Source organism: Drosophila subpulchrella, chromosome X (assembly GCF_014743375.2).
Source record: "Drosophila subpulchrella strain 33 F10 #4 breed RU33 chromosome X, RU_Dsub_v1.1 Primary Assembly, whole genome shotgun sequence".
Lineage (NCBI taxonomy): Eukaryota > Metazoa > Arthropoda > Insecta > Diptera > Drosophilidae > Drosophila > Drosophila subpulchrella.
Window position 1 is genome coordinate 16217036 of NC_050613.1, and position 17221 is coordinate 16234256.

The window sequence follows — 17221 nt, forward strand, 5'->3', positions numbered from 1 at the left end:
CAAGTTCTGTATACGCCACTGGTTCATACGGACAGACGGACATGGCTAGATCGACTCGGCTAGTGATCCTGATCAAAAACATATATACTTTGTGGGGTCGGAAACGCATCCTTCTACCTGTAACCTTTCCGAGTTTTCCCTTTTGTTCTACAAGTAACAGGTATAAATATGTGGAAACTATGGCCGATTCCTCCCTGTACCTTAAGTTTTAAACTTTTGGCAACAGAGTACAATAAATAAATAAATAAATATGTGGAAAAACTGAAACATCAATATTTTTCGGATGATAAATATATACCTAATTTGATTTTTTCTTGAAAAACGATAAGTAATAAATACGATGATTTTTAAATATCTTCACAACCCTAGAATTTTTTAGTATTTACTTGGCGCAAACAAGACGCGTCGATAATGACAGTTATCGAATACACCCACCCTGAAACATCGATATGTTTGATTTTGTATCGATGGCCGATATCGAGGCGTGCTATCGAAGTTCGAGGCCGCTGGCCAATGTTTGCCCACCTCTATTTTTGAGTGTGTTTTTTTTGTGTTCGGTTCGCGGTTTCCAGTTGCTCCGCTTTTTATGGCCCGCTCTTAATCTTATCGCAAATCAAACCGCGGGCAATGAGAATTGTAATTGCATTTTTTGGCTAACGGCACCGGTATCGCACAGTGGGCTTGAATTGGGATTGACATTGTATCCGTATCCGTATCCGTATAACCGTTTATCCATATATCCGTATATCGAATCCAATACCAGAGAATCGAATTCTTAGGGTGAAAAAATGCCAGTAAAGACAGTGAATCGTCAGCAGAGCCAAACGCCAGCCCAGCAATTGCAAATGCAGCAGCAGCGGGACGTGGAAAATGGCCTTTATCCCACAATTCCGCCCGAGCGCCGCTCGCCCCCCTCCCGTCCACAAACGTTGCGGCAGGACACCATCGATATGGAGGAAATACCACTCAACCAGAACAACGCCCAAGAGCCCGAGGATCGGCGCAAAATGCACGAGATATTCGACAAGGTGGGTTAAGGCTTAAGTTATGTCCAAGAAATCGGTGGGTTAACCAAGGAAAGTAGCGTTATCAGTGGGGTTAAGTGTTAGAAAATGGACAAACTAGGGGAATTACCAAATAGTATTATATCTTAGATATAACCAATGGTTAATCCAAGAGATCTCAAGTATCTAAGGTTAATATTGAAGTTATATTGAAGAAAAGAAATTGTTATAACATGCAAAACCAATACCAACTTAAGGGTTAATGCAAGAACCTTGTGAAATTGCAGCCACAGTGGGGTTAATGTCAGTCTATGGGAAATTAGGGAAAAAACAGAGGAAGAACCGTAATTAAAACACTCAGCCGGCACTTACATTCACATGCACACTTTAATTCGCTTGCACATATGTCCATGTGAATGGAGTTGCTTGTTTATAGTTTTAGCCTTATAGCCGTCTTCTTCTCGCCCTCGGTGAAAGTTGAGTTTGATGAATCATCTGAGCATCGATCCGCTAGTGCGGCGCTTCTCGCACTCCCCTTAAAACCCCAACTTTAACCCATCAACGGGCTCAGGGCGGAAAAAGATACAAACCTAGTATAAACATTGTTTTGGATTAAATCTATTATTATTTTGAATAATTACTTTTGTATGTGCAGCATAACACAAAATTAGTCAAATTATAGAATTCAATCTATGTAAATTATTTTATACTGTCTACTACAAGTGTACTAAAAATATACTTTTTAAAACTTAAAAATATACTGTTCTATATTTAATTTAATTTTTAATGAAAACGCTCTATATTTACTGCGGTAATACTAAATATTGCTCATATAGGCCATTCATTAAATAACAAAACATGATATTTCTGTTTTATGAATGTTAAGCAATACATTTTTGCTGTATGTTTCATAATTTAGGATTAGAATTTGTCATCGAAATACTTGAATGTTTTTTTAATGAATTTTTTGGGTTTCAAAATAGTCATTTCTTAAACATTTTAATGCAGATAAGCAAAGGCGTTTTGTACAGATACTCCAAAATATGAATAATACATTTTTGTGGCTTAACCCATAAAGATCCCGGTTGTCTCTCAATTTAGCACCATCCATAGAGCTTAATTATATTTCCAGAGCAATTTTTTTTTGTTTTCTTAACATTGAAAACTCTGAGGGGGAAAAAGGCGATGAAGGGGAGAGAGTTTTCTTATCGTGACAGAGGGGCGGCAAAAAAAAAAAGAGGAAAAAAAACCGGTTATAAATTATTGTTTGCTCGCTTTGAGTTCTGCCTTCGTTTTTGTTGCTGTTTTATTCTTTGCTGGCGTTAGTCACTTAACCCCCGACTGGCCCACCGCCTCCCGATGACACCCAGCGCCCACCTGTTTGCATTTGTTGTTGTAGCTGTTGCTTGGACTTCCATTATCAATTCCCATTTCTGTTTCTGATTCTGATTTCTGGCACTGTATGTACATACTCCTCTTGATTCACCACCTCTTTATAAGGCTAATAACGTTCAATGGCCCCCGGCAACCCGGCAGATCCTACGAATTCATCAGTCGATTCCAGTTCTCTTGATTTACCTAAGCAAATAAGTACAAATTTTAGCATTTGATTAGCATAAGCGATGAGATACCCGCTTCGATTCCCATCCAATCCAATCCCATTCGATCCCATCTCCCTGGAAGCCAACATTCCAGACACATTCCTCCTCTTAGCTGGCAATCTTATCTGACTTTATTCGCCCAAAACATTCGAGTGGCTAAAAGAGAGGGGGCCCAAATACTGTTTGGGGTTTCTCAAGCTTTCATTCAATAATCTAGCCATGATATAACCAATATGAAATACAAAACAAGTAACAGGGAATCGGTAGTCTATGTAAAATCCTATCTATAATTCTTCTTCTATCTATAAACTTCTCAACCTATAAGTTTTTGGCAATTACAATACCAAAGAACCAGAGGGTAAATAAATAAATACAAAATTGTTGAAGTTATAAAAACTAAGCCCAATGATAGACACAACATATTATTTATCCCCCCGAAACTTCAGTTGCATTAAAGTTATTTGCAATATTAGATAGTAAGCTGGAATACTATGAACTTTATTTGCTAAAAGGTATTTTAAAAAGTGCGAGTTAATCAACTGGGACTGTATAATTTTGATATTTCTAAAATATCATGTTGATGTGTCACAGATAAGAGTCTTTCTGATATGGGAAAATATCAGCTAGATGAACATTTTTGTTGATATAATTTTTTGTAAAGAAACTTTCGAAAGAAACTATGTAGATCTTTATTTGCCTATTATATCATTTTAGAAATGTACGATCCTAGGGTGTTCCAATGGATTTCCTGCGTACAATTTATTTGTTTTTAACATAAAAGTAGCTAATGCAATGACTGACTGACTATGACTAAGACCAATCCCCTCGAGACTTCATAACCACTACCCGCTTATCGCCTGATTGTCCAACATTAGCAGTCTGTTTTTGTTCTTTTTTAAGAACATTTTGACGTGTAATACATACATCAGCCCATATCTGGGATGGGGGCTAGGCATGACCACATGTGTACCTATCTAATTGTCTATAGTATACACTTTTGTTTCTTTTTCTCTTCATGGAGCTAATTTTTAAGTGCGAACATTGACATTTCGCTCTCCTCCTTGGTTTTTCCAGTTTCTATGATTAATTTGTTGTTAATTATCGGCGTTTTTGTGTTTATTTGCTTATATGTAATATACATATCCATAAAGGCTTCAAATTCATATAGTGAAAATAACTACTGATGGTCTGTTTCTCTAGGTATTCTGATTACGTTCTCGAAACGCATTTGTTTAGACTGGAAAATGGACATTTAAAGCCTGCAGTTGTTTATCAGTAAATATTCCCTGGTACTTCGATTGTTTGATTTCATTATTACATTACATTTATGGAAGTAACCATACTGTTTGTCCTAAAAACAGACCCCGACTTGAATGTATACAATTTATAAAGAGATGTGTTGTTCAGCACAATGTAGCAAACAAATATAGTCATATGTTTGATTGCTACTTTAAAAGTTGGTCTGTTTTATTATAGGGAAATGCCCCCCCCTTTCTAAGAAGACTGCCTTTGATGAATTTTACCAATTACCTGCAAATAACTTTTATTGGAAGTTGTCGAAAACGTAATCAGTGTTTGTTGAAGACTCCATTTTATACTCATATGTAGATGGTGACAAATTCCTTATATGCAAGTTATCGGCTAAGAAATTTGTGTGACTATAATTGAAAGGTCAGTGCAGAGCTTATCTATGAGAAATGCTGTTAATGGTGTAGAAGTCGACCGAGAACGATAAGAAAATAATAACCATTTAAGGGCTTTCGATAGGAATGGTTTCAAATTAACGGAAGTCAAGTTCAAAAATACAAAATGATTTTTGATTTTTCGATCAAATCCAGGAAATTCCTTTTGTATTCGATATAATTTGTTTGATAATACCGTTTTTTAACCTTAGCGACAATTGTGCAACTTCAAGTGACTTTCGATTTGTTTTCGATTAGCCTCTTTTGGATTTCTAGTTTCTCGTCTCGATCGGTGGCATTCATTCCTGGCCATTTATGGACACTTTTTGGCCCGACTGCATTCGTTGTTATGTTGCAAGTGTCTCGATGAAGCTAAGTTTATCAAGATTCGGATTTGAGATTTTTATTTTCTTGACTCTTTATTGCCACATTTTGAATCGTACTGTATGATTTGGAATAGTTCGGTGGATGGATGATTGCCCTTTATTCGGAATCTGAGGGAAGGTCAAAGTAGGTGGCCTTTTGGCAATTTGGCGTGAAACAGCCGGGGACCACCGGCTCCTCCTCGTCGAAGACATCCTGCCAAGTGGGATGCTCCTGCCACTCGCTGTCCATTTCCATTTCCAGCTCCTGTTCCTTCTGCCGGAGCAGGCGCATCCGCAATCGCTGCTGCTGCTGCAAAAGGATATGGGGTCGCCGGGGGGCAGCCACTTCGCGGATCAGCGATGTCAGGTTGACCAGCCAAGATGGCCGCAGGGATGAACCCGTAGTGCTCCTGCCGTGCCGCCCCAGACGCACCTGCACCTGCCGCGGCTCCAGCGCCGGCAATTCCCGCTTGGCAGAGGAGGTGCAGAGATTGAGGGCCGCGAAGAGACCGGCCATGCCCAGGTAGAGAATCAGGACGGTGATGAAGCCGGACGACTCCTGGAGCGGCTCCTCCTCCTCCTCCGCCGGCAGGCCATCGCACGGCGATGCCGGTGTCCAGCCCAGCCAGGAGGTCACGTGGCGGGTCATCTGCATCACTTGCGACATCCTCAGAGGGTTAAATCTGATGGAAATTCAAGAAATGGGTATAAACGTTAAAATATTACTTCAATTCCTGTATCCATTTTCAAATCAAAGTTCCCTGATCAAACTAATTGTAACTTGATCTAACAAGTGAATTGTCTTTTGTTCATGGCTTTTTATTGAAATCAAATACATGAAATAGCTTAATGTGGAATTTATATTGATGTACATATGTACGTAAGTAAGAATACCCGATAATCTAGTAAACTTACTCAATAGTTGTTCCGAAAGGTGTGTTTATTTCTTTTTACGAAACCAAAATTCGATCCAAACATACAGATTCTCAATGACATTCTAAGGAAATCTACTAAGGTAAACAAAATAATACTTCAATCAATTCAATCTGAGTTCCGTAAGAGTAATAAATTTCATTCTAAAGAAACAGAGGGTTTACAGCCCCACGAAGTTTTACTATCGGTGGTGTCACAGTATCATAATTGGTGATATCGAAATGTCGCCCGAAAAGATTTCCGTGACACCCCCGTATTAGTATATTGATATCATAATTCATTCTCAATAAAAATGGGTTTTGTTTTTGATTTAAGGATAAGTTTCTTAGTTTTAAGCAATATAGATTGAAATCATGGTTGATGGAAGTTATATTTTGAAGACTAATTTTGTCGAATGCTTTGAATACATTTAGTACGTCCCTTAAAGAATTTTATAAGGCGGAAAGCTTTTGTTTGAGTGTTTTCGGGAACAAATTTTTAGGAATACTTACTTAAAATATGGTTCCTGGTTGTCAGTGGTTTTCAATTCCTAGTAAAAATTCTTCTCGATCCTGTAAACTGCTAAGTAAATCCTGGCTATCCTGGTGTACGAATGTTGCTGTTGAAAGTTATCGAATTCTATTGGATGGCTGGATACTACTAATGGGCTACTTCAGGGTGTTATATTTTATGTGTCGGTGCGGGCCTGTCCGCCCAGACGGAATTAATACTAGGAACTGAGTTTGTACTCCTCTTTTAGAAACCCACCCTGACACTTCTATACAAAGCCTATTGCGTTGGGATCTAAGTTAGAAATAATATTATGGAAAAGAAAAAAGCTATATAGAATGATAATTAGAGGAATCTGCTACATTCCGTAAATAAGAGTTATTTTTGTTTTGTATTTTAGTGGGCCGAACTACCGATCTTCTCCACAAAGTATCAAACAATAAGAAAATTTGGAAAATAAACAAAACTATATTAAAGCTTTACTACAAAATGCATGCATTTCCGCCTAATTGGTTAAAATTATGTTAAACACGAATTCCAGTAGGCCTTTAAAATAATGGTATTTACATAAAATAGTTATTAAAAGGTTTTGGGAAACCGTACGATTGGGTTATAAAGAATTGAAAAAAAAAACATCCACATACCCAGATTACTTATTGTATACTTTACCACCACAGCACGACTCCGACAGGGATGGACTGATCAGCACGCACGAGCTGAAGGAGCTCATCTCGGATGGGTATTGCCGGGACATCCCCGCCTACATTGCCGAGCAGATCCTGAAGCGCAGCGATCAGGACAACGATGGCCACCTGGACTTCGAGGAGTTCTATGCGATGTCCCTGCGCCACAAGTGGATGGTGCGCAACATGCTCACCCGCTACTGCCGCTACGTGGTGCCGCCCCCGAAACCCTTGGAGGGCGACGAACCGGACGGCGCCTACGAGAAGCAGATGTCCATCTGCCCGCCGCCGCTCACCATGGTCCTCTTCTCGATCATCGAGATCATCATGTTCCTGGTGGACGTCATTCACTTCCAGTTAGTACACCCAAAAAACAAAACAGAAAGTTAAGATTTAGTACCGGCTGTATTAAAAATATATTAGGGCCAGTACTGAAATTAAGGTATAGGTTAGGTTCAAGACTAAATAATATAAAGTCTGTGCTTTACAGATTCATATCTATATTAAAAAGTCTAGAATTTGGATTTGAGGTATTATTTTTAAACCAATTAATTTCAATTTAAAATTTGGAAAGTATTAATTTAATTTTCATCTTATCGACGGCAAATCGATTCTCAATTGTGTAGAATTAATGTAAAAATAGTTGCTTTTATATGACTATTTTTTTCGGTGTAGGTCCTAACGACTTACCAATGAACTTCATGTAATTCGAACCACTTTCTGTAAGGCAAACTCCATCTCAAGTTTCCTAGAAATTCTGTTTTTAAAATAACACTTAAGTCAAATATTTTGAAAAGCTAGAGAAACTTTTTCAATGGTAATGCATTATAAAAAGGAACTAAAGGTATCTGTAATAAAATGTATTTGATATAATGTATTATTACTAAAGTTTAAACTTTAGAAGAGGACACTGTATTAGAGTATATTATAAAATATACTTTACTATATTATGTACCCTTGTTTCAAAACCATACCTTGAATGTGGTTCAATTTTAGGAAACTCATAATATCGTTTCTAATTTTAATTTATCCACTTTTCAGAGATGATCCCAACTACCAGGATCGCATTGGCGAGAGCACAAGCGGACCGGCGGCCACTCTTTTCATCTACAATCCTTACAAGCGTTACGAGGGATGGCGCTTTGTGAGCTACATGTTCGTCCACGTGGGCATCATGCATCTGATGATGAACCTGATTATCCAGATCTTTCTGGGCATCGCCCTGGAGCTGGTGCATCACTGGTGGCGCGTGGGCTTGGTCTATCTGGCTGGTGTCTTAGCCGGATCTATGGGCACCTCGCTCACAAGTCCACGCATTTTTCTGGCGGGAGCATCGGGTGGAGTTTATGCCCTGATAACGGCGCACATTGCCACGATTATAATGGTAAACATTATATTTTATTTTAATATGTTTAATATGTAACACTTAATACTCCGAATTTTGTATTGCCTGCTAATACTTTTGCATTGTAACTTAAAACCTTTTTGAAAAACATGTAAATTTGAAAATGAAATACGTGAATTCTTTAGGTTTATGTTGCATCACCCTTACATATGTACCTAAATCTAATCATATACCTTTATTTTCTTTCAACAGAACTACTCGGAGATGGAGTACGCCATTGTCCAGCTGCTTGCCTTCCTGGTATTCTGCTTCACCGACCTGGGCACCTCGGTGTACCGTCACCTGACCGACCAGCACGACCAGATTGGCTATGTGGCGCATTTGTCTGGTGCCGTCGCCGGTCTGCTGGTGGGGATCGGTGTGCTGCGCAATTTGGAGGTGCGGCGCTGGGAGCGCATTCTCTGGTGGGTGGCCGTCATTGTCTATTTTGCCCTGATGACCACCGGCATCATCATCCATGTATTCGTGCCCGACTACTTCCCCAAACAGGAGTACAACTAGTCGTAGAACTTAGCCCTAGCCCTAGCCTAGACCATGTCCAAAGTGCACTTCGATGTTGAGCCGAGGCTGCAGTACGCACAGTGTGATATCTATAGGATATCAGATCCCTCCCATGCCTCCCAAAATGCCGACCATGTGCCTACGCGAGCTGCGAACATAATTTATTATCTTTATCTTACACCTTGCCATGGCAGTTTCATCCCATCCGTACGTATGGTGTACGTATTTTTATATATTTATATATATTCTCGATCTACATGACGCAACGAAATGTCTGGGGTGGTTTCCCATTTAAACCCACACAGAGAACAAAACTCAGCTGCATTTGTATTGTACATTTCGTGATTTTTTTTTTTACAAAGCAACGATTAATCAATGATAATGAGAAATATTTTTAAACAAAGTGTATTGTATATTTTTGGAGATTTATTATTAAGATCTTATATTTAAATGCAATAAAAACAAAGTCTTTGTACAAATACAAGAATGTTTCACTAAACTTATGGATTTTATTTTTAAATAAGTGCCAACATATACATGTGACATTTATATCTATTCTAAGATTGGTAAATTTGATGAGTGCTACCCAATCTATAGATAGATTAGGGCTTCATTTGCAAAATTCAACCTACTGTTAGCTTATTTATTTATGCACATTTATATCTATTCTAAGATTGGCAAATTTGATGAGTGCAACCCAATCTATAGATAGATCAGGGCTTCATTTGCAAAATTTAACCTACTGATAGCTTATGTATTTATGCACATTTATATCTATTCTAAGACTGGTAAATTTGATGAGTGCAACTCAATCTATAGATAGATCAGGGCTTCATTTGCAAAATTTAACCTACTGATAGCTTATGTATTTATGCACATTTATATCTACTCTAAGATTGGTAAATTTGATGAGTGCTACCCAATCGATAGATAGATCAGGGCTTTATTTGCAAGATTTAACCAACAGATAGCTTATTTATTTATGCACATTTATATTTATTCTAAGATTGGTAAATTTGATGAGTGCAACCCAATCTATAGATAGATCAGGGCTTCATATGCAAGATTTAACCTACAGATAACTTATTTATTTATGCACATTTATATCTATTCTAAGATTGGTAAATTTGATGAGTGCAACCCAATCTATAGATAGATCAGGGCTTTATATGCAAGATTTAACCTATTGATAGCTTATATATTTATGCACAAAATACCGTTGAATTTAAAATTCAACATTTCCCAAAAGTTTGGTATTTTTATTTAGTCAAGTAAACATTTCCCACAGATGGAGATTCATCGCTTTATTGGGTTTAACTCCTATTACAAGTTGTTTCACAAATGTTTAAAATTATGTGTATGTGTATACCCGTAGGTAAAAAAAACACAGCGTTGCTGTTGTGTGGGTTCATTTTCCCAATGCAATGTGCAGGTGACGTAAGACGTTTTAAACGCCGCTTAATTTAAGATGTATCCAAAAATCCCTTAGATTACAACACAAATCAAAATTGCCGTTTCTTTTTCGAGAAGCAAAAGGACACAATATAGTTTCCTTGTTGGTTCTCCAATACGGTTCATTATTTGTGTGGTTTTGTGGTTGTGTGATGGTTCTCGAAGTGTCAGTCTTGGCATTCTCTGGTACTGAAAGAGGTTACTTATGAGCTATCTTATGGCACCTAGGCGTATATCCTGGGCTAAAAGAGTTCCTCGCTGCTCTCCTCTGGACGGGGCAGGAACTGAATGTTGGTTGTGTCGCACATGGCCACCTTGGCCACGGTAACCCAAGCATGGGGCATCATGTGATGCAGAATGGCCTCAAGACGCTCCACGGGCAGAAAAGCCACACACTCTGCGTGGTCCAATTCCTGGCAATCATCGTCGGCAGAGCAGCGATTAATCTGATCTTCGAGCGGAATTCCCGGAACTGGACGCTGCACTGGTATCACGTCCTTTCCCTTTCCCTTATACAGCGTACCAGTGGCACTCAACAACTGGGTAACCAATCCCAGGCGGAACACAGACAACTGCTCGGCATTATCGCTGATGGCCTGCATCACCGCATTTGTCATATTGGCCGTATTGTGCATACATTTCGGGGTCAGCAGCAGATCCGTAACACTGCGACAGGCGGCAAGCAAGGCGCTAAATCCGCCGTCCAAATCCACGTTCACCAGCTCCAGGCGTTTTACACCACCCGCAATGGCCAGACCACGCATAATCTCGTCCACCGGGAACATGGCCATGCCCTTGTGATCGTTTTCCAAGCGGAACGAGCGTAGAAGCTTCAGAGTGGGCAGCACTTGCTTGCCAAACTGCATGCAGTTTAGGTCCTGGCATGACCCCAACGCTAGCACCTTCAGACCAGGAAGTTCCTTCAAGAACATCATGTTCAGCTTGCCTAGATTGGACACTCCACGCAGACTCAACTCGGTTAGATTATGTAGATTCGCCAAAGAGCATAGCGATGTCAAGGTTGATTTTGGATCTGTCATGTGGATGCGAAGTACGTGAAGCTCCTCCGTCTCCTCCAAATGGGATAGGTTCAATGATGAAGTTGTACAAGTGGCTCTTAGCTCCAGCAGATTGGTCAGATGACGGAAGACCAAATGCAGGAACTCTGTATCCACTGCATCGGTACGTAGAACGCGCAAAGCTTTAAGCACGCGCAGGTCCCCGGTGTAGCGAAGCTGCGGCTTGGCCATTATCACGCCCATCATGTCCAGCTCGCGAGTGCGGTGGCGAGCCAGTTCGCGCAGACAAAACACCCAGCTACCGATATAGGTGTCGCGCAGGCTCACCGAGCGCCATACACTCATTTCACGGCTGACCATGGCCCAGGTTTTGCACACACGGGACATGTTGGCACGTTCCTGGAGGATACAAGTTACAGTGACGTTTAATTTTCTTTCAATTCATGTGAAGAGCTTAAGCATTTAACTACCTTTAGGTTCAACGTCTTCATGATGGCCATTAGCACCTGACACCCGTTATGGGCATCGCCCAGGGACTCCACCAAATCGTGGCTTGGATTCTTACTCTGGATGCGCTTGTTGTAGATCTTCTCATAGCCAGTCAAATCCGGCTGGCGTGGAACCCTGTCCAATTATGAAAAATGCATAAAAATTAGCCATTAGACGGTGGTTCCGTGCATGCTCCGTTTGGTTTTGGAACTGAACCGACTCACACTTTCACTGGACGACGCGGCGGCGGATCAGCCTTGATGGCTATAGCCTTGCGTCCGCCAATAACAACCACCTCCTGATCTTTGGGCGAGCGTCGATGTCCCAGGTTGTTGAACAGTTCTGCCGGTGGATGCTGGCCGGGCACTTCAATCTCCTCGCCGATCTCCAAAAGGCTCTCCACGCTCTCGTTGTCATCATCATCGTTCGATTTCTGGTCGTCATCAAGATCCTCAATATCCGGTTGGGGCTCTGTTGTCAACTCGCTTTTCTCAGATTCCCTCTTTTTCTTACGCTTTATCTTCGAGCAGTTCTGCAAGTGAGAAGAATCATTCCATGAATAAGTTTCTCTTAATCATCTTTAAGGCCTTTAGAAACTCACCAGACAAACGTTGGTCCTCCTAGTCAACGGCAAAGAAGCCTGGCAATACAGACAGTTCATGATCTTGTCGCTGGACACCTGCGACGTCTGTCTGGGCATGAAGCTAGGGGTTGGACAGAGAGATTGAAAGTAGATTCAATGGGTCCTATTTTCAGATTATCTACCTTCGTTTGCGAGTGGAGCTAATCACAGTTGGTGGTCCGGCTGGGCTGCTGCCGTTGCTGGAGGCAAGTACTCGAGAATTTCCCTTGACCGCCATGGTGGCGGTCCAGCCCTCGCTCGGTGGACTGGCCCCCTTGGGCACCTTGGGCTTGGACACACGCTTTCCGGTGACCGGCGAAGAAGCGGGCTGCATCAGCGCCTGCTGGGACTTGCTACGCAATACGTTAGAGGGCGTGGCCCGACGCACCAGCTCGTACTCCGGTCCCGCCTCCTGCGCCTGACGCTGGAAGCAAAAGTGCTCGATGGTCAGCTCGCCCTTCAGCATGGGCACAATATCTTCGCGTGAGCGCAACTTGCGTCCGTTGGGCGCAATAAAGAAAACGTCACCGGTACGCCGCTTGGGATTCCCAGAGCTGGGCAGGACGAGCTCTCGCTTCCAGCCGTAGGCGAAGGGCAGGCGATAGAACTCGTCGGTGGCCTTCAATTTAAGCGCAGAGGGTGTGGGAGGAGTCTCCGAAGCGGTCTCTGATTTAACATCAGGTTTCTTGCTGCTGGAGGCGACCACCAGTTTCTTCGATAGCTTCGACAGCTCCTGGCTGCTGAAGCGCGAGGTGCGACGCAGCACATTACACTCGGCACTGAGAGACTTAGCACGCTTTGCAAAGCGACTGGACACGGGTAGGGTTGGAGGGTCATCCGTTTTTTTGGGATCTTTGTCCAGCGGGACTTCAACGTCATCATCTGCCATCTTCTTGGTATCGTCTTCTTTAGCCAGCTTGGTATCCTTCGCGATGGGACTAAAGGCGCGCTTGCGGGAACGACGAGTCGGCTGCGGCGATGATGACGATGTAAATACCTGAGGGACACTTGAGGTGCTCTCGTCCTCGGCCATAACCAGTGGTTCAATTTGCTCCTCCTCATCATCACCATCATCAGTCGGCTGCTGCTTATCATCTGTCTTCGCAGGCTGCTCCTTCTCCATTTCCTTCTCCTAAGGGGGGCGACACAAGCGGGAGAGAAGGTCAGTGGTTAGTGGGTTTGTGATTTTCCCGACTCTAAGCATAAGATTTTTGTTGGGGTCTCCACCTGGTTGTCTAAATTTGTTTGTAGCATGTTGGTTGCTGTTGTTCTTGGACTCGATGTTGTTGCAGTACCAGTTGCGTTCGCATTGTTGTTGGCGTTGCTGTTGACAGTTGTCGTAGTTGTTGTTGTGGTTAGATTTGTACTAGTTGCAGTTACTAAAGTGATTGGCTGTTCAGGTTCTGGTTGTTGTTCTTGTTGTTGGTTTGGTCCACGTCTTGGTGGCGTTGATGTCGTCATAATCAAGTCAGAGTTGGAGGACAGAGAGGACCCGATCGGCGACGTCATCATCGGTGATGGAGGCGATGCTAGCGACTGCTGCTGCTGCTGCTCTTGTTGCTGCTGCTGCGGTTGCTGCTCCTCAGTCGTTTTGGCCATTTCAGCCGGCTCTGATGGCCCTGCTGCTGTCTCCGCCTGCGGTTCCACTCTTGGAAACACCCACAGTCCTCCTCTGCCCAGTGCCCGCAGCTCGCCCGGCGACTGTATTGTTGTCGTGGATTGGTTGTTACGTTCGGTTGAGATTCGAGACGGGCACGGGTACGGTTACGAGTTGAATACATACAATAATACAGAACAAACAAAATGCTGCCCACATTCTACAAAGCACACAAATAGGAACAGGCATAGCCCTCTGTACATCAGTTACTGTATTTGTTGGAATAAACAAAAGCAGCCAGCATATAAACAAGCTACCTTACATAGTTTTGATTAAACTGAAAGCAACCAGTGGATGGAATATCATTCCAGTCAAAAATTATGTGAGATATAGCATTTAACTGGCAATGAACCTGGCTACATATTTTGTTAATAAATTACTAATATATGTAACAACTAATAAGCACTTTAAAGTACGATTTGACTAGCACATGTGTGGACAGAACATGAGTATACAGAGGGATATTCCATAAGCCTGAGCAGACAGCAGCAGGGCCGCTTCCTTAGTCCCCACTACTCACCTGTGGCTCCAGATCCGAGCTGCTATCAATGTTGGCCATGGCCGTCAGCTTCGGGAATCCGCCTGTCCAGCCCATGAGTGCGGAATCTCCGGACATGCGGCGTTCATTACTTTTCTTTTTCTTGTTATTTGACGATCCTAAATGGTAAAGAAAAGGTTTTTTATTAAAATGTATAGTTTTTGTATGTATAGTGGTGATCTCAAAGCTTTAAACAATCTCAAATCCAAAATATATACAATTAAATCCTAAAAAGTAGTTTATATTTATAAATAGCTCGGAGAATTAAAATATAAAAAAAGATAATCTAGTAGTTTTCTTTCTAGGAGAAGCAACATTTTAGAAAAATTCGAGATAAATTTTAAGCCTTAATAAGGTGTTTCCATAGATATAAGGGTATGGCACTTACCACTTGGAGACTCTCCGTTTAGCTCGTCGGAGTCATAATGATAGTGGCCATTCATCTGCGGCGATGAAGAGCTAGCGGTCGACTCACCGGCCGACACATCCAAGGCTATGGCATTGGCCACCAGTAGGCGATCGCGCATGTTAGTTGGACCTACGCCAGGACTCTGACCACCCATGGGACTACGACCGCCGGCAGGGGTCTGGGCACCAATGGGGCTTCTATTGCCGGCGGGACTTCTGTTACCAGAGGGACTGCGCCCGTCGATGGGGGATCCCCCGGATGCGGGACTTCTGTTGCCGGCGGGACTACGTCCGCCGAGGGAAGATCCACCGGATGCGGATTTATCATGTTTACCATTGCTGGTCGAGTGTGGCGACGAGGACTTCGACTTTGACTTCGAGCCCCGGCTTGAGGAGCGTGGTGAGCGCTTCTTGGCGCGCTGCTTTGACGGCCCAGGAATGTCGTCGGGTGAGCTCATGTCGCTCTGGAAGGATTTACAAGAATGCATATTATATTTACGATTTATTTTCAGTAATACAAGTGTCAGAATAGACGTCATGAAGTCTGTTGTAGTTTAAAAACTAGAGTTGCCACCTAGAGTTTTTAGTTTTTCTTGGGCTAATAATAATACAAAATTAATTAAGTGTTTTGAATAATTGAAAAATAGAGTTGTCACCTCGTTTCCCTAGGAAGTATACTTTCAGTATTCCGTAGCCTAATATTTTTTGTTGGTGTAAGAATTTATGAAATCTGCTGAATCATTGAAACAGAGTTGCCACCTTGTTTCCTTTAGAGTAAGAATATGTGAATTCTGCTAAGTCATTGAAAAATAGAGTTGTGACTTTGTTTCTCAAGGAAGTCTATTTTAAACTTTTTTTTATCTAACTTATAATACCATATGAAATATGAAAATATATAATATAAATAAATATGAAAAATAAATCCTTTATTTTGGCCTCTGTGAAACTTTCTGTTGAACTAAAAGATTTCAGTAATTTCATTTTTCAGTTTCATTTTTTTTTCTAAATGAAAATAAACAAATAGTTCTTTACATTGGCCCTGAAACTATTTTATTTTAAGCCATAATTCCTCAACTATATTTTTACCTGTGTATTTTTTATCGCTCCTGTAAAGTTATTTATGTGTGTATGTAGTATCGGGTGTCATCTGCTTCCACTTAATGATGTTTGTTTAGTTAAGTTTTTATATTGGATATCACGAATTCATGAGCAAAATTTGTTAAAGGTTTAGGCCAATTATTGGGAAGACGCCATGAATATTTGCAAAAAGTTAATTTGGGATTATTAAAACAATGAACACTGTACTTTTTGTGCATGTAAAAAACATTGAAGGGCTTTACGCACTGGTGTGCGTGCGACAGCCTCAACAAATTTTCGACAAGAGCTTGCAGGTACACACATGCACATTCAACGCACAAACATGCCGCTTTTTGTTTTTTTTTTCAGTTTCTTCTTTTTTACCGTCAAGACGAATTATTTAGAAGCTGCCACAAAAATTCGCGAGAAGTTAATTTGGAATTATTAATACAATGAACACTGTACCATCTAAACTATGGATTTTACGCATTGGTGTGCGTGTGACAGCCTCAACAAATTTTCGACAAGAGCTTGCAGGTACATACATGCACATTCATACACACAAACATGCCGCGGTTTGTTTTTGTTCCGATTCTTCTTTGATCGCCACCCTCCCTCCCTCGCATATTTTACCAACGAAAACATAACACACACACACACTCTCATTTTGGTGCACTTTTTCAGTCCAATTGTCAATCGGTAATTGCACAAATTACACTTTCCGCCATGGAAGTGCAATTAACGAGCACTTATTTGGTCCTATTTTCCCCTCTTTATCGCCCATTGCTTTTTGGAGCTCCTTCGGCGCATTGCGAATTTGCGCTGTAAGTGTGTGTGTCGCCGCGTCTGTATGCGTGAGTGACGCCAATTAACGCGGCCACAAAGCTTCACTTTACGGGCTTAAAACTATCACTCCCCAAAAGTTTAGGACCCTTTTTAGCTTACCTGTTTAACACGAAATGAGTTTTCACAATTAAAATCACCTTGTCCAAATTCCCTTAAAGAAGTGAGGACGAGCGTACTTCGCACGATACCTAGTGATGGAACCGAAACCGATAAGTGTTCGATAAATCAAAACGAGTGCTGGGAAATCGAGCGATGGTTATTCGATACTATCGAAACTACATGCAATACTTTCAAATATAACTAAGAAATACCAAGACTTAATACGAATGTTGTACTTTTAGCTTGATTTTAATTTTAGTTGGTAAATGAAATGTTTATATACAACAACCTATGTACAATTCATAAGGCCCGTAATGCTCATCAAAGAAAATTAACAAGACATATGACATG

The 17221-nt window shown here is 41.4% G+C and overlaps 3 protein-coding genes across 4 annotated transcripts; 1 reads left to right on the forward strand and 2 right to left on the reverse strand.

Annotated features, from left to right (window-relative positions):
- Positions 1–528: 528 nt before the first annotated feature.
- Positions 529–9080, forward strand: LOC119558153 (protein rhomboid). Its single transcript, XM_037871392.1, has 4 exons — positions 529–1028; positions 6752–7113; positions 7799–8141; positions 8355–9080. The coding sequence occupies exons 1-4, from the start codon at positions 789–791 to the stop codon at positions 8661–8663; spliced, it is 1254 nt and encodes a 417-aa protein (XP_037727320.1). The 5' UTR covers positions 529–788; the 3' UTR covers positions 8664–9080.
- On the reverse strand, positions 4681–6324 carry LOC119558154. 2 transcript variants are annotated; one of them, XM_037871393.1, is made up of 2 exons: positions 6077–6324; positions 4681–5335 (listed from the first exon to the last, which is right to left on the reverse strand). In XM_037871393.1, the coding sequence occupies exon 2, from the start codon at positions 5317–5319 to the stop codon at positions 4771–4773; it is 549 nt and encodes a 182-aa protein (XP_037727321.1). In that variant the 5' UTR covers positions 5320–5335; positions 6077–6324; the 3' UTR covers positions 4681–4770. The 2 variants fall into 2 exon arrangements, with proteins under 2 accessions (XP_037727321.1, XP_037727322.1); XM_037871394.1 differs by lacking the exon at positions 6077–6324 and adding an exon at positions 5568–5659.
- An 872-nt stretch (positions 9081–9952) lies between the features above and the next one.
- Positions 9953–16976, reverse strand: LOC119558151 (serine/arginine repetitive matrix protein 2). The gene is made up of 9 exons (XM_037871390.1): positions 16871–16976; positions 14829–15312; positions 14423–14559; positions 13473–13946; positions 12389–13377; positions 12225–12327; positions 11848–12155; positions 11605–11758; positions 9953–11533 (listed from the first exon to the last, which is right to left on the reverse strand). Exons 2-9 carry the CDS (start codon positions 15304–15306, stop codon positions 10358–10360), a joined length of 3819 nt encoding a protein of 1272 aa, XP_037727318.1. The 5' UTR covers positions 15307–15312; positions 16871–16976; the 3' UTR covers positions 9953–10357.
- Positions 16977–17221: the final 245 nt, after the last annotated feature.